The sequence below is a fragment of the Neofelis nebulosa genome, chromosome 16 (genome assembly GCF_028018385.1).
Source record: "Neofelis nebulosa isolate mNeoNeb1 chromosome 16, mNeoNeb1.pri, whole genome shotgun sequence".
Taxonomy (NCBI): Eukaryota; Metazoa; Chordata; class Mammalia; order Carnivora; family Felidae; genus Neofelis; species Neofelis nebulosa.
The window spans coordinates 15020979-15044845 of NC_080797.1; the positions used below are offsets into that span (position 1 = coordinate 15020979).

At 57.1% G+C, this 23867-nt stretch overlaps 1 protein-coding gene across 1 annotated transcript in view; it reads right to left on the minus strand.

The window, feature by feature from the left end:
- The window catches only part of RPTOR (regulatory associated protein of MTOR complex 1), a 207455-nt gene that overhangs the window by 71973 nt on the left and 111615 nt on the right, over nucleotides 1–23867 (minus strand). Inside the window, exons 10-12 of the mRNA XM_058704930.1 lie at nucleotides 20411–20512; nucleotides 13993–14076; nucleotides 12611–12721 (exon numbers count right to left, since the gene is read on the minus strand). Coding sequence (XP_058560913.1) covers nucleotides 12611–12721; nucleotides 13993–14076; nucleotides 20411–20512 — 297 coding nt within the window. The remainder of the gene's footprint in view (nucleotides 1–12610; nucleotides 12722–13992; nucleotides 14077–20410; nucleotides 20513–23867) is intronic.

A 23867-nucleotide genomic window follows, 5' to 3' on the forward strand; every position in this document is an offset into this window, starting at 1 on the left:
CCACCCGAAACCAGGGACGACGTGAGAGACGGCTCAGCCCGGAGACGCCTGGGGAGACGTGACAAATGGAGTGGAAAGGGGACGACAGGAAAACCAAGGACACTCGAACGGAGTGCGGACTTTGGTTAGTGGCAGTGTCATTCCTTAAGATGTTAACAATGGGGGAAAGTGGGTGTGGGGCCCACGGGAACTTTATTTCCTGTTCTAGGTTTTCTGTAAATGTAACCTGTCCTAAAAAGTGGTTTATTAACATAAAACCTGTAGGAACAAGGCAGTCAGAGACAGAGAGATACACAAGCTGCCAGCACAGGAGTAATGTCTGCCCCAGGGCCTGAGCGGGCCAGCCCCTCGCAGGGGCCGGGCCACCGGGACGGCAGGCTCTGGACTGAGAAGTCTCCGGCCCTCCTGGGCACACTTGGGTCTGGGGGACCCGAGTCCTCACAGGATGGGAGAGGAGCTATACCCACTCATTTTCTCCACTGAGCTTTTCTGTGTGAGCCTGGAGGGGGCGGTGGGACGGGTGCAGGTGCAGGAAGAGAAGCTGGTGACATCAGAGCCAGTGGGGGGGGGGGGGGCGGGCGGTGATGGGATTATTCTGTAGGGAAATCAGCACATGTTCTGGGACCGGGGAGGGGAGCCAGCATAGGTGTGAGGGCACAGAAATAAAATTCATCCGCTTTTACTCAGAGAGTATGTTCTTTCTGGTCCCACAACTGCCTCACACACGGCAAAGCTCTGTGTATCCCACATTTGGATTGACTTCATGAATGTGACACAGAGTGTTTTTCCAAATTCGCAGACAGTGTGCCCTCGGTGCCCTGGTGGCACTATGATAAACCTTTACTGAGTGGAACTTGGGAAAGTCTGCCTGAACTGCATATTCACGGTGCCTACGGATAAACCCCAGACAACCGCAACCCGGCTTGCAGGGCTCTTTGCCCGTCTCCCCTCCCTCAGTCTGGTTAATTAGCAGAAAGAAAAAGGATAATAAGGGGTCTGAGGGTCACCAGCCAGCACCACCCTCCCGGAGCACGGCCCTCCGGAGACTGCAGGTTTGGCCACGTTTCGTACACTTTCTCATCCTCCTGTGACACTGCTCTTGACCTGTGACCCCATCACACGACCTCAAGGACAATTTAAATATTCCGTGTGCGCTCTCCCTCTTGCTTCCCCTGTGCTTGTCTGCACTTTTTCAAAGTTACAGATGGCGTGAGGCTTTGCCTGGAAACTTTCCTGAGAAAAAGGACGTTCTCTTACATAACCACAAACCACTGTCACTCAAGACATTCAGCATAGATGCCACGCTATTATCCAATATCTAGTCTTCATTCAAATTTCTCTCAATGGTCAAACAACGTCTCTTACAGCTTTTGGTTGTGGGTCCAGGATCTAGACCGGCACTTACTGGTCACACATTACGAGTCTTTGTCTAGAACAACTTCCCCACATTTTGTTGTCTTTGTCGAATTGAAAATCTAGAAGGGACGGTACAGTTGTGCGTAGACTGTTCTGCAATTTGAAATTTAAAAAATAATTGTTTTAACATTTATTATTTTTTTTTTTTTTAAATTTTTTTTTTTCAACGTTTTTTTTTTTATTTATTTTTGGACAGAGAGAGACAGAGCATGAACGGGGGAGGGGCAGAGAAAGAGGGAGACACAGAATCGGAAACAGGCTCCAGGCTCCGAGCCATCAGCCCAGAGCCTGACGCGGGGCTCGAACTCACGGACCACGAGATCGTGACCTGGCTGAAGTCGGACGCTTAACCGACTGCGCCACCCAGGCGCCCCAACATTTATTTATTTTTGAGAGACAGAGTGCAAGTGGGGGAGAGGCAGAGAGAGAAAGAGACACAGAATCCGAAGCAGGCTCCAGGCTCCGAGCTGTCAGCACAGAGCCTGATGTGGGGCTCGAACTCACAAACCGTGAGACCATGACCTGAGCTGAAGTCGGACGCTTAACGGACTGAGCCACCCAGACCCCCCTGTTTTATTTATTTTTGAGAGAGAAAGAGGGAGAGAGAGCAAGCAGGGGAGAGGCAGAGAGAGGGGAAGGGAGGCACAGAATCCAAAGCAGGCTCCAGGTTCTGAGCTGTCAGCACAGAGCCCGACGCGGGGGTTGGACCCGTGAACCATGAGATCATGACCTGAGCCAAAGTCGGACACTGAACCGACCGAGCCACCTAGGTGCCCCCACCATTTGAAATTCTTAACAGCTCTGAGGTTGAAGCGATATACAAAAAACCGCACATCTAAAAATACAGATTTCAGTAATTTTGGACATACGTACACACCCGTGAAGCCATGCCCACAATCAAGGTAAGCAACCTCTGCCCTCAAAACTTTCCTTGTGCCCCTTCCGAACCACCCCCCCCCCCCCCCGCCCCGGCCAACCGGCAGCCATCTGTTCTCTGTGAGTACGGTTTACATTTTCTAGAATTTTATATAAGTGGAATTACATAGTGAACACCCTTCTTTTACTGGCTTCTTTCCCTCAGCTATTTTGGGGCCAGTATATCCTTTTTTATTGCCTAGCAGTACTGCCCCGTGTGGATAAATCGCTGTTTGCTTATTCACGCCCGTTGATGGTCTTTTGGGCTACTTCTGTTGTTTGGCTATTACAAATAAAGCCACCATAAACATCGCATATAACTTCCGAACAGACGTGTGCCTTCGGGTGGGTGTTTCATGTGCGTTTCTCCAAATCCGCGCCTGGGCTGGACAGTGTTTGGATTTTGGACATTCTAGCAGCCGCGTGCCGGTGTCGGGCTGGTTTCATTTGTGTTCTCCAGGGACAAATGGCAAGCGGCAACTTTTCGGGTGCTCTTCTGTCAGCATACGACTTCCTTCGTGAAGTGACTATTCAAACCCTTTGCCCGTTTTTTGGTTTGTGTGTCTGTTTTCATGTTGAGCTTTGAGAGTTCCCTATGTGATCTAAGGGTTTGTATTAGGTAAATGATGTGCAAATACGTCCCCATTTTGGGTGAACTTTTTAATGCGGTTATGAGGTGCAGACTCATTTGTTTGCATCTGGATGTCCAATTATCCCAAAGCCACATGGCGAAAAGACACTCCTTTCTGGGGGGCTGAACGATTTGCATCTTTGTTGCAAATCAGTTGACCACATACATGCGGGGGCAGCTCCTGACTTCTCATTTGGTTCCACTACCCGTTTTCATGCCACTTTCAGTGCTGACTGTTACAGATACGGGTAAGTCTTAACACTAGGTAGTATTAATCCCTTAACGTTGTTCTTTTTTTAAAAAAGAAAGTTGTTTTGTTTACTCTTAGGCCCTTTGCATTTTCATATATGGATTTGTAGTCGGGCCCATGTTGGTGGGATCTCTCCACTTATCTAGATTTTCTGTAATTTCTCTTGCCAATGGATTGTAGTTTCAAGTACAGAACTCTTGCACATGTGTTGCTGAATTCGTCCTTAAGTATTTTATATTTTTGATACTGTTGTAAATGTTTTTTACTTTGATTTCAACTTCCCATGGTTGATCAACAGTATATACAAACAAAAGAGATTGTTGTGTGTTGACCTTATAACCTACAACCTTACTGAGTTCACTCAGTGGTAGTCGTTGTGGGTTTGTTTGTTTTTTTTAATAGATTCAATTAGCTTTTCTACAAAGAGAATCATGTTGATTGAAAACAGAGACAGTTAAACGCTTTCCTTTCCGACCTGGATGCCTTTATTTTTCTTGTACTCCCCAGGACTTCGAGTACAGCACTGGAGAGAAATGATGAGGGCAGACACCCCGGTCTTGTTTCTCATCCTAGTGTTGAGACTTTTCACCATTAAGTGTGATGTTGGCCGTAACAGTTTTTGTAGATGCTGTTCATCATGCGGAGGAAGTTCCCTTCTGTGACTGGTTTGCCAAGAGCTTTTTTTGGGTTTTTTTTGAAGTCTGAAATAGATTTTAGATTTGGTCGAATGCTTTCTTTGTGTCCACTGAGAATGATAATACGGTTTTTGTGACTGTTAATACGGTAAACTACGTGATTTTTTTTTTAACGTTTTTTTTTTTTTTCAAATTTTTTTTCAACGTTTTTTATTTATTTTTGGGACAGAGAGAGACAGAGCATGAACGGGGGAGGGGCAGAGAGAGAGGGAGACACAGAATCGGAAACAGGCTCCAGGCTCCGAGCCATCTGCCCAGAGCCTGACGCGGGGCTCGAACTCACGGACCGCGAGATCGTGACCCGGCTGAAGTCGGACGCTTAACCGACTGTGCCACCCAGGTGTCCCCGTTTTTATTTACTTTTGAGACAGAGAGAGACAGAGCATGAACGGGGGAGGGGCAGAGAGAGGAGGAGACACAGAATCGGAAGCAGGCTCCACGCTCTGAGCCGTCAGCCCAGAGCCTGACGCGGGGCTCGAACCCACGGACCGTGAGATCGTGACCTGAGCTGAAGTCGGACGCTTAACCGACTGAGCCACCCAGGTGCCCCTACGTGATTTTTTTTTTAATCATTAAACAATCTTGCATTCCTGAAATAAATTCCACTAGGTCATGAGTTTTTAGCCTTTTTATATGCCACTGAATTTGATGTACTGAAGCTTTTTAAATTTTAATTTTTTAAATATTTTAAGTTTATTCAGTTTGAGAGAGAAAGTGAGTGAGCATGCACGCATGTGAGCGCAGAAGGGGGGAGGGGCAGAGAGAGAGGGAGAGAGAGGGAGAGAGAGGGAGAGAAAAAGAGAAAGAGAGAGAGTCCCAAGACCGGTCCCAAGACCGATGTGGGCTTGGTCTCACAAACCGTGGGATCATGACCTGAGTCGATACCAAGAATCAGACGCTCAGCTGCCCGAGCCCCTCAGGTGCCCCTGATTTACTAAAGTCTTATTTGGAGCGTTTGATCTTCACAAAGGACGCCGGTCTGTGATGTGTCGTCTGGATCTGGCACCGGGCACTTCCTGCCGGCAGTGGAATGACACGGCCGAGTGCTTGTTTGTACCCATTCCCTCAGTGACGCTTGCTAGAACTCGCCAGTGAAGCCGCTGGACCTGGAGTTTTCTTTGCAGGAACGTTTCAAAACACAAATCCAATTTCTTAACAGACACGGTACTATTCTGACTCACTTCTCAAGTGAGAAACTCGTGTCATTCCAGGAATGTGTCTTTTTCATCAAACTTACCGAGTGCTCTGGCATGGAGTTGTTCATACTATTCACGTAGTATTCCCTTAATGTTTCTAGAACCTTCCGCAATGCCACCTCTCATTCCTGATTTGGGAATTGGCGTCTGCTTTTCTTTCTGCCACTCTGGGAACAGTATAGAGGTTCCTCAAAAACCTAAAAATAGAACCACCCTACGATGCAGCAATGACACTAATGGGTGTCTAACCAGAGGAAATGAGATCAGTATCTGGGTAGCTGTTTACTCATTGATCTGCTCTAAGAACCAGCTTCTGCTTGAACAGATTTTCTTTATTGCTTTTCTGTTTTCTTTTGCATTGATTTCCACTGTGATCTTTATTTCCTTTCTCCTACTTCCTTCGGGTTTAATCTGCTTTTCTTTCACTAATATCTTAGGGCTGAAGCTGAGGTCAGTGATTTAAAACCTCCCGTTTCCCAACGGATGCCCTGTAGTGGTGCCAATTTCCCTCCCAGCGCTGCCGAGCTGTGCCCCCACTTGTCCTCGTGTGCTGGGTTTTCGCTGACATTCAGTTCAAGGTATTTTTTACTTCCCCTCAGACCTTTTTGAAAAGTATCATTAAACAAGTTTTATTTCACTGACTTTATATTTTCATATAAATGATATAATTGTAATAAACTTTATCAGTAAAAGTTGTATGTTGTGGTATAAATCATACATATTTTTTCTAGCTTTACTGAGGCGTAACTGACAAACGGAAATACATACAATTTTCGTGTATTCAGCGTAAGGGTTTGATACACACATCCGCCGTGAAATGATCGCACAATCAGGTTAACGGACGCATCCACGAGCTCACGGTTATTTTGTTTGGTGTGATGAGAACACTGGAGGTGTACCATGTCAGCAGCTTTTGAGTGCACATATGGAACTGTCACTGCGGTCATGGGGCCGCACGTCACAGCCCGGCTCCACGCAGAACCGGAGGTGTGTGCTTTTCCACACGCACCTCCCCGTGTCCGCCACTGGCAGCCCCCCCAAACCACCGTCTCTCTCTCTCTCTCTCTCTCTCTCTCTCTCTCCCTCTTTCTCTCTGGTTCTGGAAGTTCGACTTTTTTAGATTCCCCAAGTGGATGGGATCAGGTGGTATCTGTCCTTCTCCGTGTGGCTTATCTCACTTCGCACAGTGCCCTCCAGGTTCAACCATCACGTCACAGACAGCAGGATTTTCTTCTTTTCTCCAGCGTGCGTATGTGTGTGCGTGTGTGTGCGTGCGACCCTTCCGTATCCGTTCATCTGCTCAGGGTCGTCTCCGTGCTTGGCTGTGAAGAACGCTGCGGTGAACACGGGGCTGCGGGTGTCTCCGCGGGGCCGGGTTGCATTCCCTCTGGTGCTCCGCCCACTGGTGGGAACGGACAGAGGTTCCATTTTGAATTTCCTGAGGACCCTCCACGCTGCTCTCCCCAGTGGCCGCACCAGTTTACGCTCCCACCGACAGTGCCTGTTTTGTTCTGTTCTCTCCATGGCCTCGCCTACGCGCGGCAACTCCGGGTTTTTGAGGACAGCCAACCTGACGGGCGTGAGGTGATGTCTCAGTGTGGTTTCTATCGCGTTTCCTCGTGATGAGTGATGTGGAGCGTCTTTCCGCGGACCTGCTGGTCCTCTGTGTGTCTTCTTTGGAAAAAGGTCTACTCAGGTCCTCTGTCCATTGTTTAACGGGATCGTCTGGGTCTTTGCTATGAAGTTATATGAGTCCTTGTATATTTTGGGTATTAACCCCTTGTCAGATAGACAGCTCGAAAATACCGTCTCCAGTTCCACAGGCTGCCTCTTCAGCTCTTTAGTCTGATGTACTCCCATCTGTGTATTTTACATATAAATATTTAAAACTACACGTATCATCTTATATAAATATTTATGTCACGTATATACCATTTATATGTTTTAAATATTTCATGCATCTTATACTCACATTACTTGTTAAAATTTCTTCTTATAATTTAAACATTTGAACACTTACTTATTTAAAAGCGTGCTTCGTCTCCACGTGTTTGGAAGTCTTCCTATCATCCAGGGCTGCGCTGCGGCCCGTGGTGCCGTGTGCTCCCGGCACGTGGACAGGAGGGGTGTTCCCCACGGATTTCCCTTCTCCTCGCCGTGCCGTCTTCTCCAGGAGCCCCGGCTTCCCCGGGTACGGTGGTGGACCCTCCGCCTCTCCTGGCAGCTCCAGAGGAGCTCCTGGGCTCCTCTCGCGCAAGTCCTTTCCCCCCAGAGACGCCGGCTGCCCGGAAACACGGGCGTTTCCGCGCTGCTGTTAACGCGGGCATCCGGCCTCCTTCGCTTGACGGTCGCGCCGAGTACCTCCCACCTCCAGGCTGGTCGTGTCCTTGCACCGGAGGCGCATTTCCCACGAGCAGCACACACGGTCTGCTCTCGCTTCCTAGATCCATCTGGCCACCTCTGCCTTCCAGCCGGGCCGTCGGACCGCTTACACGGTCACCACCGACACGGTTACGCCCAAATCCACGCGCCCGCGATCTTCTGTAGGTGCCATCTGGTCCTCGTCCCCCTCTCCTTACCTTCTTTTCTGCATGACCCTTGTACACATTCACGGCCTCAGGGGACCTCTTCTGCTGGCGAGGGGGCTCTCCCTGTAAAAGCATGGCAGTGATGGCCTCGAGGTGCGCGGGCTGCCTCTTCCTCGCGGTCCACCTCCAGGCGGTAGCACATCGCATGAAGCGCGAGAAGCTGACCGGAGCCTTTCTTCAATTTCTGCCCCACCCCCACGTCCCTGCTGTGACCGCACGCGTCGCTGGTGTGCACGCCACCAACCCCCAGCGCACGGCGACTACTGTCTGCTCCGGCAGATGATCTTTGACAGATTCAAGGTGCAGGAAGTCAGACTTACTCGTGGGGCTCCCGTGCCTGCGTGTGCACCGCGCGCCTTTCTGCCTGGGGACCCTCGCTAATGCTCCTCGTGGTGTGGGTCCGCCGGGCTGCCACCCTCCGGTGTCGAGTGTCTTACGAGGTCCTCACTCTGCCGCCACCTGTAGAGAGCCTCCCGCTGCGCACAGAAGGCCAGGCCGGCGGCTCTTCTTCGGGGACGTTAGGGCGCCAGCCCGCCGTCCCCCTGCTGGTGCGGCCCCCGGCTGGCAGCCCGCTGTCTTCCTTCTCCTTGCCCCTCTGTTCTCGTTTATCGGCTGCTTCTGGTTCTCATATTGATCATGTTTTTAAGCAATTAGGTTAGGACTCGGGTGGTTTTCACGTTCCCTGCGCGTGGGGTTCCTGGAGCTTCCTGGGCCTGTGGGCTTGTAGTTTTCGTCAAATTGGAAAATTTGGACATTTCTGAGCCCGTTTCTTGGGAGGTTTTTCCCGCTGGCCCGTCAGTGGCTCCGAGTACACACGTCAGGCCACCTGCAGGTGACCCACGACTCAGAGATGCTCCTTCGGTTTGTAAGAGCCTGGCTGTGCTCCCTGTGCCCTTGTGCACAGACCGCGCTGCCGAAGCTCTTCTGCGGCGGGCAGTCGGGCTGTCGATCCTGCCCGGCACGTTTCTCACGGCCCGCTGCGGCTTCCCTCTCCGCGAGGCTCAGCCGGCCCTCTGAGGGCTTCGAGTTCCAGTGGAGCTTTTTATGCGGAGCAGGTTTCTGGCAATGGTTTCCACGTCCTTCTCGGCTAGTTCTCACACCTGCGAGGGGTCAGGTGGGTGTCGGCGGGTCTTTCTCCTCGTCGTGGATCACGGATCCCCGCTTCTTCACGCTCCTGGTCGTTTCGCTCAGTAGTGGAGGCGGGTGCAGACCCACACGGTGCACAGGTGATCTGGGGAGAGACCCTCCCGGGACCGGTTCCGCAGGGACAACGGGAAAGGCTCTCCTGTGTCACCTGTCCCCACAGCGTGTGCTGCCCCTCGGTCACATGGCACCGGACCGTCGGCCCTGCTCCTCCTCCCAGACGCGGCTGAAGCGCTTCTGGCCTCCCCCCACCTGCCCCCCTCCCCGCCCCCCCCCCCCCCCCCGTGATGGCCCATGATGTGTGCTCAGCACATTCCTGTGGCTTAAGAAGAGGCCCTGAACTTGCCCCTCAGCTGGGGTCCGCCCTGCGTGGGCCACCCCACCCTCCGCCCTCAGGAAGTGCCCTGTGTTCCGCGCAGACGTTCATCCTAGCGTGGCCATCCCTGACCCTCCCAGTGGCCACTCAACGACCCGGTGAGCTCTGCCACAGCCCGAGAGCCCGTGGAGGCCGGCGGGGACCCAGTGTGACTTCTGGCCAGATGCAAACGAGGGAAGGGAACCACCAACCCCGCCCCCCCCCCACCAAAGCACACGGAACTGTCATCTCCGGGAAGCCATCCGAGTGATCATGAAAAGGAAGGTGGAGGTGAACGTCACTCAGACTCAGCTGGAAATATTTCAAAAGGTCTCTCAGTAGGATGACGGCCTCTGAATAAACAGGTGCCATGGGCTGCTTAAGAACGAGTTCACGGAAAGGTCCCTGGCACCCGCGGGCAGATACAGCGACACTGAAGACCCGGACACTTCCAGCTGGCTGCAGCGTCATTAAACGTGTAAGTCCTTCAGCGCGGGCCCTGAGACTCCCTCGAGCAGGGGGGTGGGGGAGCTATAGCAGGTGTGCTCACGGTGGGCGCCCGTATCCAACACATGCAGGAGACACGCAGGCCCCCCGAGACAGATGTGCCGGGAGGCGGTTTTTGGCGTGCAGAAGTACGATGACCACCCAGATCCCGTGAGAACGCAGTGGCGAGGTGCAGGCACAAGGGCCGTCCTTTTGACACACGCAGCAGAGACTGAAGCAGAAACAGACACTCCCAGGACTAAACGCACACACAGTCTGGTTCTAGGCACTGACAGGTAGCAGAGGTTCTGCGGGGACGAGAGCGCTGGTGGCCCACCGGCAGGGAGGTGGGCCTAGGGGCGCCCTCTTCTGTCCCTCTCCTGCCACGGGCTGCGGTCTGAGCTGGGCGCCCTACGCACCCAGGAACCTCGACACGTGCTCTGCTCGGCCCAGGACCGGGTAACGGGATCAGTACATTTTCAGATGTGCCGTTGAGAAAACAGAGACATTGAAGGACAAGGGAAGTTTCAGAATGACTTCCCTGGAAGAGCCCTTCTGTCCTCCTGTTCCCAGAGCACGGCTCTTTGGTGAGACGTGAGGGGCAAAAGAGAACTGACCGAAAGGTACGTTCCTTGCCCACAACACCAGGCTTTCCGATCAGCCAGAGAGGGTTTCTGTGTATGGGACACCAGCCGGACAGACGCGAGACTTACACTGTGATTCCTTTCATTCTAAAAGTTCCAGGTCACGGCTGTCATCTTCGTACCGCGCCGCTGGAAGCACAGAGGGACGGGGGATGGGAAATGAAAGCGGCTCGCTGGAGAAAATGAGGGAGGCAGGGCCCAAATTCAGATTTTTAACTCTTTAGTCTAGCAAAGTTTTGGCCAATCTTCCAGAGAAGTCATTGCTCGTCTGAAGTTAGTTCCACAGATAGGAAGGTAAATATTTTGTCAAAACCTCTAACGTTCTAGTCATCATCGCGGAGCAGACAAGCAACGGAACATTCTGTGGGTACAGCTATGCGCAGGGCGCTGGGCCCACGGAGGGTCAAGGCTGACCTGAGGTCAAGGTTAGCCTTGGGTGCGGCGAGCAGGAGGGAGGCTGTTTCCAGCACCGAGAGGACCATGGGGACCAGGAACACCGAGGTGAGTGGGCCCTGCGTCTGGTCGACAATGTTCTGGTCGGTACCAGGGGACCAGGGAAAGGACTGAGGCCGACAGACGGGCACTGAGCCACCTCCCGGGACTTGTCTGCAGCCGCTATGAGCGGCTGTGCAGAAGGGCCAGGAGAACCTCCCAGGCAACGGTCAGAACTGCAAGGCTCAGCAAGGCCGCTACACAGGCGAGCAAACAAAATCAGTAACCACAGAGCACAACGTCATCCAAGACAGCGTCGCCCAGATGCACCTGTGCTGTCGCGTGTTCCTGGGAATGCCCGTGACACCCGTGTCCTCCGGCAGCCATCACCCCCGGCTCGGGCCCCACGGCACAGCTCCGGCGGCCTCAAGGGGCACAGGTAGCCTCGGCGCCCAGGTGAGGGAGGACTGGGTCCGGCAGCAGCCTGGAGCTGCAGGGGCTCGTTCACAGGATGGCGGAGGGTGTGGGGAGCAGGGAGCAGCATGCAGGGCAGAGGCGAGCCGGGGGAGGTCTGCTGGAACGCGGAGGCAGCGGTGGGGCCCCGGCCACCTACCAGGTGCGGCTGGGGAGGGGGCAGGCCGGTTGAGGCTCTGGTGCCCGGCAGGAGGGGCGACAAGGGAGAAGCCCACTCCCCTCCCCGCCCACCAAACCCCTCAAGCAAGCGACCACGTGATCACCGCGCTTCCTCCCCTCTCCACATCTACGGTTCTTCTGAAGCTGAGTGCCGCGCACGGGGGCCTTTCCTGGGGGGTGCCCGCTCCCGGCCGGCGCTCACCCCCACTCTGGAACCCCTCTGTGTCCCGTGAGTCATGCCTCCCACCTCGTCAATCCTGCTTTGCCTTCCTTCCATGGCTCTTCCTCCTCCACACCCCCAGCCCTGGGGCTCACCGCACCCCTCAGGCACAGGTCCTCCCCACCTGGGGTCTCCCCGACCATCGCCCCATCACACCCACTCTCCCAGCCCCTCCTCAGCTAACCTACAACCTCTACATGGAGGCCAAGAGTTAAAAACCACAGCTTGGATCTTGTCCCATTGCGGACTCTTTACCGGTTCCTCTTGGCTGAAGAGTGGGGTGCCCTCCACTTAGAGGGGGCCCCGCGTACGCCTCCAGCCCCTCTAGGCCCTCACCCTCACGGCACAGCCCCTCAGACACGGGGCTTCCCCCCCTGCAGCGGGGGGCTCTGATCCGCTGGACGCGAGCCTGTCTCCAGTCTCCAGCACAGCCCCCAGGGTGAGGCTCCATGGAGTGGATGTGAGTCTGCGGCCCCAGAGGCCTGAGGACAGGGAGGGGCAGAGACTGGAGAGCAGAGCTGGAGGAGATGGTCCCCAAGGTCCCCAAGGTCAGGATGGGGAGGAAAAAGCACGGGTGGGACACAGCAGGTCTGGTGGGGGTCTGGGTGAGGCAGGGTAGAGTTTAAAGAAGGAAGCGGTCAGGGTCGCTTCCTGCTGGAGGACTGGAGGGGGTGGGAGGGGGCGGCCTGCGGCACGTGAGGGACACGAATGGCGTGGCTGCAGCCCAGGTGACCAGGACTGGGCCCCAAGGAGACGCACCTCCCTTATTCTGGAAAGGGGGCACCAGCCGTGCCTGGAGAGGGAGGGAGGAGCTGAAGGCAGAGGCTGAAGGCAGAGGCTTGGGTGAAGCAGGACAAGAAACGCGGGGTCATCGCAGGGGGACAGAGGACACGGCGTCACGGCGGGCAAACCAGCTGCGCTCAGCACCTCCGCATGCAGCCGCCGCCCGGGCCGGCTGACGCACGGAGCCCGCCTCGCGCCTGCGGGGACGACGCGGACTACTCACACTGTCCACGGCCAGGATCTTGGCCCAGATGAAAACCAGGAGGGGCCGCAGCTCTCGGGCTGAGCTCTGCAGCAGCTTCAGCACGTAGGGGAAGATGCCCACAGACAAAGCCTGGGGGAGAGAAGAGAGAGTGAGCGCCAGCACCGGCTCCCGGGCAGCCGAGCGGCGCCGGGGGCGGACGGCGCGGCTCGGGACGCGGTGTGCGGAGCCTTCGGCGCGGTGGGAATGCCGTGGGGGTGGACGCGCCTCACGCAGAGCAAGCGGCTTCCTCCGGCCTCCTCACCCCCGCGCTCCCAGACGCCGCGGGACTTCTCCGGTCCTGCCGCGTCCAGAGACCAGGGCTCGCCTCACGAGGGACGGGTGGCTTCCCATCTGGAACCTGCCGTCCCCACCCTCGGAGGGCCTTGTCTGCTCTCAGCAGCAAAGCGCAAGGCCCCTTAATAGTGGTTCTCGTGCTTCGAACCACAAGGGGTCTGCCGCCTCGGGATGGGCCAGTCTGCTGGTTAAGACGGGGAGCAGCCGCGGGGGCTCCTGTGCCCAGATCCGGATGGGGCATCATCCCGGGGGCTCGTCTCTGCTCTCGGCAGGGCAGCGACAGAGAAGCAGGCTATCTCGGCACAAAGGACACCTGGGCAGAGCCCGGTTTTGTCCATCACCTCAGCGTCTCCCTCCAAGACAGATGGAGGGGGACACCCAGGACAGAGTCCGAGGGCGGGGTCTGTGTCCTTTCCTCATTAAAGGCTGTGTGTACCACAAATTAGATAATTTCTAATTATCAAGAATATTGCTTTTTCAGACTGTAATTCTAAACTGTTGTTTGCACACAGAACCAAGAAGGTCCATGTTTGCAGCTGGTGACAGTTCTCCTGAACCTCCTCTAATTGGCAGGTCCGCTAACGATACCCCCTTCCTTCTGATGTAGTTGTTGAAAAACAAGTCGCTTTTTGATCTGATTTTTGTCAGTGTTTTCTGTTTTCAATGGCCGTTTCTACTCTTCTGCGCAATGAGAAATCAGAAAAGGGTTTCCAGATTGTGCTGGGCACCGGAGCGTGAAGTCGGTGGATGGGTGTGTGCGGGCACTCCGCGGGCTCAGGGGCACCTGCAGGGGCGAGCCACTCCCGAACGGGGGCGGGCCGGCCACACTTTCTGTCTGCAAAGGCGAAGCCTCGTGGCAGATGGGAGGAGAGGGCAGAGCAAAACCAAACCGCCAGAGGCTGTAGTGACGGAGGCCGCGAGGCAGCACGTGCACCTCTAGGGCCCCTCGGGCTGACCGCCCCCCCTCCCCTGCCCCCAATCACTCCCAGCTTGTGAGACAGTCCTCGGTCGCACCACGGAGTCTCCGGGGCTCCACCCTCCCCCGGCTCAGTGCGGGAAGCACGCACCAGGCTCACCGCCCAGGGGCCCAGGTCCAAGAAGCGCCCCAGCAAATCCAGGGCTCTCAGCCGGTGCACCTGACTCAACAGCACCTGAGAAAGGAAGAAGGAGAGGGCGTCACCGTGGAGCCGTGCGATTCTGGACGCGGGGGTGCACGCACACCTGCCCCCGGCTGCATTCATTCATTTACCTACAGCAGGTGCTCCTTTCTCTGCATAAAATATGGGCCCTGCAGAAACTATTAGAACAAATACTTTTCTTTTTTTTTTTTTTAAATTTTTTTTTTTCAACGTTTTTTATTTATTTTTGGGACAGAGAGAGACAGAGCATGAACGGGGGAGGGGCAGAGAGAGAGGGAGGCACAGAAGCGGAAACAGGCTCCAGGCTCTGAGCCATCAGCCCAGAGCCTGACGCGGGGCTCGAACTCACGGACCGCGAGATCGCGACCTGGCTGAAGTCGGACGCTTAACCGACTGCGCCACCCAGGCGCCCCGAACAAATACTTTTCAATTGCAGGTAAAAAGGCACCGAGGACACTGTGGTGTATAAACCTCCAGACAGCGTTCCTTTAATTACTCTAAACTAGGTAATCTATTATTGTGTTTCTCACCTCTTCTGTAAACTAAATAAAATACTGTGGCTTTGACTCCCCATTGCTGGGCACGTCTAGCCGTATCATTCCCGGTGCCCGGTTCATTTAAACAACTTCCCCACCGCAACCTTTTTAAACTATTATCAGGTTTTTGCTATTACAAACGATGCTACGATGAATATCCCAACAGGCACATTTCCGCCTATTCACATGGTTTTTCCCGAGGATAAATCCGAGGGTAGGAGCAGCATAAGTTTACTACTGAATTACCTGCCAGTGAACTACCCTGCACTTCCTACAGTCCACGCATGGGTGCTCCCCTCTGTGGGTGCCCCCCACCGCCCCGTGGTCCCTCCCCGCTGTGGGTGCTCCCTCCCTCCCGTGGGCCTTTGCTGATCACAGTGCACAGGACGAGGGTTTGCTGCTGTGTTCTCTGGTTATGGGACCTTGGGCCAATCACTTCACTTCCCTGACCCTTAATTTCTTAGTTTATAAAAAAGGAGAAACACAAAACCGAATCCCAAAGGTTTAATTAAACAACAAATTAAGAACTCCGGGACAACAGCAGCCCACGACCCACTATTATTTACCAATATGAGAGACAAAAATAAAATATCCTTTTAATCTGAATTCATTACAAGTGAAGTTGATTGTCTTTTTTCCACAGGTTAATCGGCTATTTCTGTAGTAAACTGGCCACGTGTGTCCTTGTTTTCCCACTCAGATGTCTGCTTTTTTGTCTCATTGACATGGAAAAGTTCTTTATACGTTAAAAAGAACAATCTTTGCCACGTGTTTTTCTCTTGTTTTCTTTGTTACATCAGAGTTTAAAATTTCTACTGGGGTCATTTGTAGTGACTTCTCCTCATGGTATTTACGCTCAAGGCCGTGGGTACGGAGCCCCCGGAAGGCACTCTTCTGTCCACTGCCGGCCACCCAGCGCGTGTTCGTGGGCTCTTGCTGCGTGCGGATGCTGCGCTGGGGCGCGACTGGGGGCAGCGGGGAGCCCCCCCTCCCACCATCAGTCGCCGCAGAGACAGGCAGACGGCCACGCTGTCACAATCCGCGGTGACGGCAGGCAGTGCTGTGAATCATGTGCGCCTCTGCCCTCCTTGGGAGGGTCCTGAAGGTCCCCCTTCCTAGCGGGCAGCCAGGTCCCAGAGGCGAGGGGAAAGTGTGGGGCCCCCAGGTAGCAGGCAGAGGGGATGGGAAAGCTTGGGGGTGTCTGAGGACGGGTCCCACAGACCAGGCTGAGGGTTTCCCCAGAGAAGCAGCAGCGAGCGTCCAATGTGGTCGCTGGGGGATAGACCGGCAGTGGCCGGATGGGGGGGGGGGGGGGCAGAGTGGACCTGACCCTGACTGATGGGGGGGGGAAGCGACCCAAGACAGCAGGGGCCGTGCCCCTGGCGGAGGAGAGGCTGGGTGGAGGGGACCGGTGGTGTCGCCTGCTCCCGAAGGTCAGCGGCAGCAGCCGCGAGGACAACACGCTGGGTGCAGGGTGTGGATCGTGTCAGGTCGTGGGGAGGAGGCAGAGGGGAGTGGAACGCGACGGGGGGCAGAGGTTTCGGGGGCTCCCTGTGAGGGGCAAACACGGGCTGGAGGGACAGGTGGGGAGGGTTCTGGGCAGCACCAGGTCCCCAGCAGGAGCGGCGGCCCGGGGGCGGGGCGGGGCGGGGGCGGGGCGGGGCGGGCGGGCGGGGCGGGGGCGAGGAGGAGGAGCCGCGGCTGGCCCAGCCCCCGGAATGCAGCGTGCCACCCCCCCCCCCCCCCCCCCCCCCGCACTGCATCGGGGCCATTCCCACACCACCGTCCCCACGCACGTGTGGGCGTCTGGAGGTGTCGAGCCTCTGACGAAGAGTCGGGGCGAAGGCGGGGGACCCGATTCCACGCCGGACTTGTGGCCACCACGTGTGCCTGAAGCGGAGGTCTGCAGGGCAAGGTCGGCGGGAAAGCGCGGGCCTGCCTTCCTTCCCGCGTCCTCGGCGGGAGCGGCGGGGGCAGCGACAGTCTGACACCGGCCTTGGGCGCATTTTCAAAACCCAGTGGCGCGAGGTCCGCGGAGGCACCGGGCCCGGGCCGTCCACCACGAGGCGCGTCCGGCCCGCCGACCCCACGGCGTCGGCACGCGGCGCAGGACGTCCCATCGGCGACTCGCCGGCCGCCCTCGTCGTACCGGAAACAGAGCCGCCTCAGGTGCCGGTTTCCCGCCGACCCCGGGTCCGTGAGCGCGGCCGCAGTCGGTCGGAGATCAGGGACGCCACACACAGAGACCCCGCGGCAGACGCTGCGCGCCGCTCGCGTCACAGCAAACGCGGCAAACGCGAAGGGAGCGCCGCGTTTCGGGCGGACGGTGCAGCGATCTGCAGGGGAGGAAACGGCCGCGAGGCTGGCTCCGGCTCCGCGTGCCCCGGCTGCCACCGCGTGCGTTGCTCACACGGCAGCGCCGGGCCCGGAGCCTCGTTCACAAGGACGGCCGTGGCACCACCGCTTCCCGCTGCCGCGTCCACACTGGCGGGACACGCGGCGCGGCCTCCGCAGACGGCCCCGCGAGCCTGGCGCGGGGCTCTGCGCTGTGATATTAATGTCCGATTGGAAAAGGCCAAGTGTTGGCTTTTTAAAGCATGACATCGTCCTTCGGATTCCTTCCGTTGATTCATATTTAGGAAAAACGGAAGCCTAGTGGAAATGAAAGTTACTTTAAAATAAGGACTGGCTTTTGGTTGTACGCTTTTTTATTCCTATTATTCCTGCTTCAGACTGGCCCCGGATCTGTGGAAATTCCAGGGACAGATGGCGAACGGCACGAGTGACTGGGTCTTGCCCGTCAGTGGCGGCGTGCACTCCCGCATTAACGCAGGGCTTGCCGCCCCGGCCACGCTTCGTCTGCCTCGTGTAGCGACGGTGCTCGGGCTCCTGGGCGGAGACTCCTGGCGGGGGCGCGGGGGGGGGGGGCACTTCCTACAAAAACAGATAACAGATTCTGCAGCTCGGGCCTGGCGGACCTCAGTGGGCCCAGGAACCTGGCGCCCAGGAACCTGATGCCCACCGACATACCTAACGCGTGTCACAGTAACACGCAGTTACTTTCCTGCCGTGGACTGAGAGCAACCCTGCACTCTCAGACCAAAAATTCTGTTTATAAATAAAACGATGCAGCGAAAGCAAACAGTTTCCCGATGAAATGCCCGGACTGCCTCGCGAGGTCTGTGGAGGTCCTAACACCGTCCTATGACATCCCCTCTTCTCTCTCCTTCCTGCAGCTCGTGGGTTCTCCCCTCTCGGTCTGGGGCTTCCTTGCACACCGGCCGCCCGAGGGGCCACGGACAGCGACGTCTCGTCCACCGCAAGACCGTGTGCACCTCGTGGCGGCTCGGGGTTTGAGGGACTTCCTTCCGATTCCTCCTGCTTACACTTCTAAAAGGCAAGAAAAGCCCTGGGGGCTGGTCAGGGAAGGTTATTTCCAAGCTCACCCTCGCAGGACGGGCTGCAAATCAGCTGGCCTGAGAAGACATTTCATCTGACACCGAAGGTCATCCGCTAATGCCTCTGAGTCTCGAGGCACAGAAAATCCTCTCTGGCGTGTGGAGAAGGTAGCAGGGATCGGAAAAGCCACAAAGTCTGTATTAAAATTCTCTTTCCCTCAGGCAGTACTTTCTGACTTGCTGAGGCCCCAGAGGATAACTTATGGGTGACAAGGTCCGGGCTTTGGCAAAAATACAGTTCCTTAAGATAAAGCAGCGTGAAGTTAACCAGGCTAACGAGAAAGAGGCTGACCCCGTGGGCCACGCCGAATGAAGCCAGGGCGCCTCTGCATCATGTCCCCGTCCTGTGGGCCAGGGCGCCTCTGCATCGTGTCCCCGTCCTTTCTCGTTAAGTACAGGTTCACGTACTGACCCGGGCTGGGCACGGCCCAGGAGACGGCCCTCCAGGATAATGGAGAGCCTGCTGCTTGTGGCTGTTTGCAAGATCGCACAGAAAACGTCTCCCCGCTTTCCCTTCAGTTATTTTCCGTTTCTTCGGCATTACGACGCTGGCTCTGTTAGGCCCTCTTTCCCCGAGGGAGTGTGGATTGTAAATGGAACATTAGGAAAAATGTCAATAGAAGGCCATTTACAGCAGGACTGTTTGCCAGACCCGGAAGACCTGATTTCGCGTGCTTGTCACCGCACCCGTGCTTTGCAAAGGATGAATTTCACTCCGCTGCACCGTCGAAAACACCGGAAGGTCGGTGGTAGGGCCACAGGCTCTGCGAGTGAACGTTCCGGCAAGCCAGGAGGGGCTACAGAGCACAGCACGTCCGCTCCACGCCAAGGCCGTCCCCGCACGTCCTGTCCACTTACAGCCGGCCAGCGTGTGCGCTCCCTCAAGGGACGGCCCGCTGTGTTTCCTCCTTTTTACTGCTTTTCCTCAAACCCAGGACAGTCTTAAACTGATCTGGAGGCGAACAAGCTCTGCGGGCTATTCACGGTGTCAGTCACAGTACACACGGCGCCCAGACACATCCTGGGAGCGGCCGTGGCGGCCGCTGCTCTGGGGCGAGGACAGGCCGTGGCGTTTCTACCACGTCTCCAGTGCCCTCGTCCCAAGTCCCCTGTGCTGTCTGAGGTCCCGCACACAGTCCCGAGCCAGGCGAAGCCTCGGTGCTGGGGCCGGCGGACGGTCCTCAAAGTCGGCTGTGTGACGGACCCAGAGGAAGCTGACCACCCCCCACCCGCCGAAGCTGGGACGCCGGGCTCTGGGGGCGACACAGAGAAACCGTCCGCCCGTTTCCCAAACGGCCCTGGGCAGCAGGAGCCGCTCACGGGGGCTCTGTCGCGACGTGGTCAGCAGCCCGTGTAAGAAGGTGCCGGCCCTTCCGCGGGCCTGGCGTCCCTCGCACAGGCGGGTGACGAGGCCCCTGCTCCCACTTCGCAGGAAGGTGCCGGTGGCGGCCAGCCGGCTCTCAGGACCTGAGACCCTGAACCGGGAGGCAGCGCGCCTGTGAGCACCTGCCCCTCTCTGCCCACGGCGTCTGCCGGGCCACCGCACCCCGACCGCAGAGCCTGTGTTCCAGGTCCTAAAGTGAGTTATTAGACCTCGGTGTCTACGCTGACTAGAGGTCCACACTTCCCGCAAACACACATTAACTGACACAAAAGTTCTGGGAACATTTTCTCATCTTCCCCCCCCCCCCCGTGAAGAATTTTGGTAACCTGCCATCCACCTTACCCGATCACATCAGCTAAAAAAATTAGCCGAGTGAGACCCACGAAACCAAGCTTCCAACCCACTGGCGGGGCGCGGTCTTCGCGTGAGCACTGACACGGGCCACGAGAGGGCTGGCACTCGACCGCCACCACGCACGCGCCCTCCACAGAAGGGAAGGCAGGGCTTTGGGTCCGGGCTGCCTGCTGCCCAGGCAGTCCCTGCAGTCGGCAGGCGCCTGGCGAGGAGCCACGAGGGCCGTCTGCGATGCGCTCACAGCTCCCCTCCTGTCCCCCCGGTGGCTCGGAGCTTCACATCCTTCCGAACAGAAGGGCCCGATGCCACCGGCACATGCACGGTGGCGTTCCGCGGGTGCCCGGAAGGGCGGCCGACTACGGCCCAAATGAGGGGCTCGGGGAGGGTGGGGGAGGGAACTCTGGCGCCCCCAGGACGGCCTTCCCAACTGAGTGCAACGGGAACCGGTGACTTCGAGGGTCTGATCCCCCCGACCTCCAGGCACCCGGCCCGCGCGTGGCCACGGGGGCGTCGCACGCACGCACGCACGCACGCACGCACGCACTCTGCCCTCTGCTGGCAGCGGTCTTCCCCGGAGCCCGCTCAGCCCGTCCCGAGGGTCCAAAGACACTCACCTGCAGAACAATGGGAAGTTGCTCGGGCGGGCTCCTGTTCTCCACGCCCATGGTGAGCCACACCTGGAACGCGGTCAGCTGCTCAGCAAAGAACGGACTGTGCTGTGGGACAGGCAGGGGCGTTAGTTAGGGACCTCGCCCTGACACCACGCGCCCCACGACGCGGCCCCCACGGCTGCCTGGGTCCGGCTGAGGGAGGGCAGGGCGCAGCCGGGGAGGCGGCAGGAGTGACACGGTGCAGCTGGCGGCCTGCGCGAGCAGACCGGACGAGGGCGGGAGGAGAGGGTGTCCCCGGGCTGAGCTGGGAAGACTGCAAGGAGCGTGTCTGGGGACAATGTGGGGAATCCCGCCAGGACGAGTGGAGACGCCTACAGGACGTGGAGCGGGGACATCGAGTGGGAACCGTGCTGCGCCTGCAGTGCGGGGGGCGGGGGGGGGGGAGGGAGTCGGCGCTGGAGGTGCAAACTCAAAGGGAGGCGGGAAAGAGCAGGGCTGAGCCCGGAGGCCAAGGGCGGTGGCGCAGAAGGAGGAGGGGTGGTGGGCGGACAGGACGCAGCCTGGTTCCCCCGAGACCGGCCGAGCAGCGCCGAGTCCCCGGAGACCGAGGTGCAGCGGGCAGAGGCGCGGCAGAGTGCGCTCAACAGAGGCAGGAATTTAGAGACTCCAGTGTGGACGGCGCTGAGAAGGGATGTGGGTGCAAAGGGGAAGGACAGGAATGGAGGAGGTGGCGGGAGGGGAGTGGAGGGAGGCCACCCGGCGCAGAACTCGGGTTTCCCCGTGCGGGGGCGAGGGTGTATCTGGAAGCGGCTGGTGCCATGCGGGCAGGGAGGCGGGCTCTCGGGTGGGGCCATGCACCGCCCGCAGCCCGGGCGGCCCTCCGGGAACGGGAGTCGGGGATCCCCGGATGCGGGGATGTGGGCAGACATTGGGGCACTTGCAGGGGACTCTGTATCACTTCTATTTCTCAGTGACACGGAGAGGGAGGACACAGCCGAGCAGAGCGGCACGGGAAGGAAATGACCAGAGTTGCGCTTTACTCCAGGACCCTAGAGTGGGGGGCAGGGGGCAGAGAGTATGTGAGGCCACCCTGGGGTCAGTGGAGGACCCAGGCACCGAGGTCACAGTGATGGGGGGGGGGGGCGTGGAGTTGATCTGTCGTTCCTGGACTGGCAGAGGGGACGCCTTTCCCGGCAGTGACAGGGACCGAGCAGAGGACAGAAGGAGCGGCTCAAGGAGGAGGGAGGACCTGGCCGCCAGAAGGTCCGGGAACCGAGAGGCCAGGCTAGCGGGAACGCTGGGTTTTTCGGTCTGACAGAATCATTTTCACCTAACACACGGTTGTGCTGTCCCCAAGCCCTGAACCAGAAGAATCCCAAGTTACAAATCTCTGCCTCCCAACCCCGTCCTCCTGCCCAAGGGGAAGGCGGTGGCTGCATTTCAGAGTGTCTGTGCGTAAGGAAGGGGGCCGGGGAGGTGCGACCGTGGCGCGTGTAGACAGCGTGGAGCCGCGTGTGTTTGCACGACTCAGGTCTGTAAGCCCCACCCCGGGCCTGCTCACCCCACACCGTCCGCGGAGGAGCCCGGCGGGCAGAGCCACAGCGTCCCCTCAGAACAGTCCATGGCGTGGAAAGTGTGCGGGGAGCAAGCACCACCCAGGACTCCGCGTCCCCGCAAAGTCGGCGTCCGCGTCCCCGCACCAAATCTGGAGGGCGACCTGGGAGCTGGGATGGAGCCCCCAAACTGGCTTTCCTGTTTTCAAGTGTGAATTTTTCCTGAACTGGTTAAAAACAGTAACCTCTGGGGCGCCTGGGTGGCGCCGTCGGTGAAGCGTCCGACTTCAGCCAGGTCACGATCTCGCGGTCCGTGAGTTCGAGCCCCGCGTCGGGCTCTGGGCTGATGGCTCGGAGCCTGGAGCCTGTTTCCGATTCTGCGTCTCCCTCTCTCTCTGCCCCTCCCCCGTTCATGCTCTGTCTCTCTCTGTCCCAAAAATAAATAAAAAACGTTGAAAACCAGTAACCTCTGTTAAGCTCTCCGTCCCCACACGTGGGAGACCTTTGGTCTCTGGGGGGAGCTCGGGTAATTCAGATCATTCCATCTCTTTCCCCCTCCTTCTAAGTCCGGATTGGAATGAAGGATGCTCCCGTGTTGCTCACTACACCGCAAGGACAAGCGTTCCACGTCTTTTCACCCAAAGCTCACAGAAAGGGCAAGTCTCTGCCGCCGAGGTACGTGGCGAGGGCTGTCGTGCCCCTGATGGCGCGGGCAGCCCCCCAACACAAGCAGGCTCGGCATTCCAAGGAACGCGCCCCAAAGCGCCTCGAGAGCTGCCCCCGCGTGCACCTAAGGATGAGGGAGAGCAGGGGTTCTGGGCCGGGTCTCCAAGATCACGGCTGTAGCATCAGAGCTGCTGTGCAGAGGCTCTGAGTCATGGGGCCGCGTGTCCAGGCCTCCCAGGGCAATTCTGAGGCCAGGCGGGCTGCTCTGTGGTCAGCCCACGTGTCAGATGGCCCCGGGGCCTGAAAAGAGGCGCGAGCGGAAAAGGACAGAGAGCGGGAAGGCCAGATGGGCACAAAGAGCCACCTGACCCCTGGGGGATTCAGGCACAGAGGAAGTAATCTCAACACACCTCCTCCTCCTCTTCTCGCTTACCATCCCCGGTCCCGACACGGCTACACTGCCCGGTGTCTGTCCTCACGTGCAGTGACACTCACTACTCACGATGACCTCACCACTTACGAGAGGAGACAAAAGAAAACTGCCCAGTGGCCAAGAGCGTTCAAATTCCAAAGCCTGTCAGAGCTCAGCCTGCAGATGGGCTTTCTTCAAGTCCTTCAAGAAACTCCATGCTTCCCAGCGCGAGCAACCACTCTCCCCTTCTCCTGACATCAGGAAATGCCAAATCGGATCAGGCTCCTTTCCGTTGTTAATTAAAATCTGTCCTCCCAACTACTGACCTTGCACAAGTGACCAACGTGCTGGGCTCTGTTTTGGCATATTTGACAACGAGGTTTTAAAATAAGGCCAGGGGCGCCTGGGTGGCTCAGTGAGTTGAGCATCTGACTCTTGATTTCGGCTCAGGTCATGATCTCACGGTTTGTGAGTTCAAGCCCCATGTCAGGATCTGTGCTGACAGCATGGGTCCTGCTTGGGATTCATTCTCTCTCCCTCTCTCTCTCTCTCTCTCTCTCTCACTTCCAATCTCAAAATAAACAAACATTTAAAAAATAAAATAAAAAAAAATGAAGACCAGTAATTTATAGGAAAATTATTAGAATAAAATAGTGAGTTTAGTAATGGTACTGCAAAAAACCTCTTATAAACAATATATATACAAAGAAAGGGAAAACAGAAAATTTTAGAAAGACACTATTCGCAGTCATGATGATGGATGGGAAGACGCAACGCTGTGGAGATACTGCCTGCCCTGTGTCCGTCTGCAAAAAACCTCTTATAAACA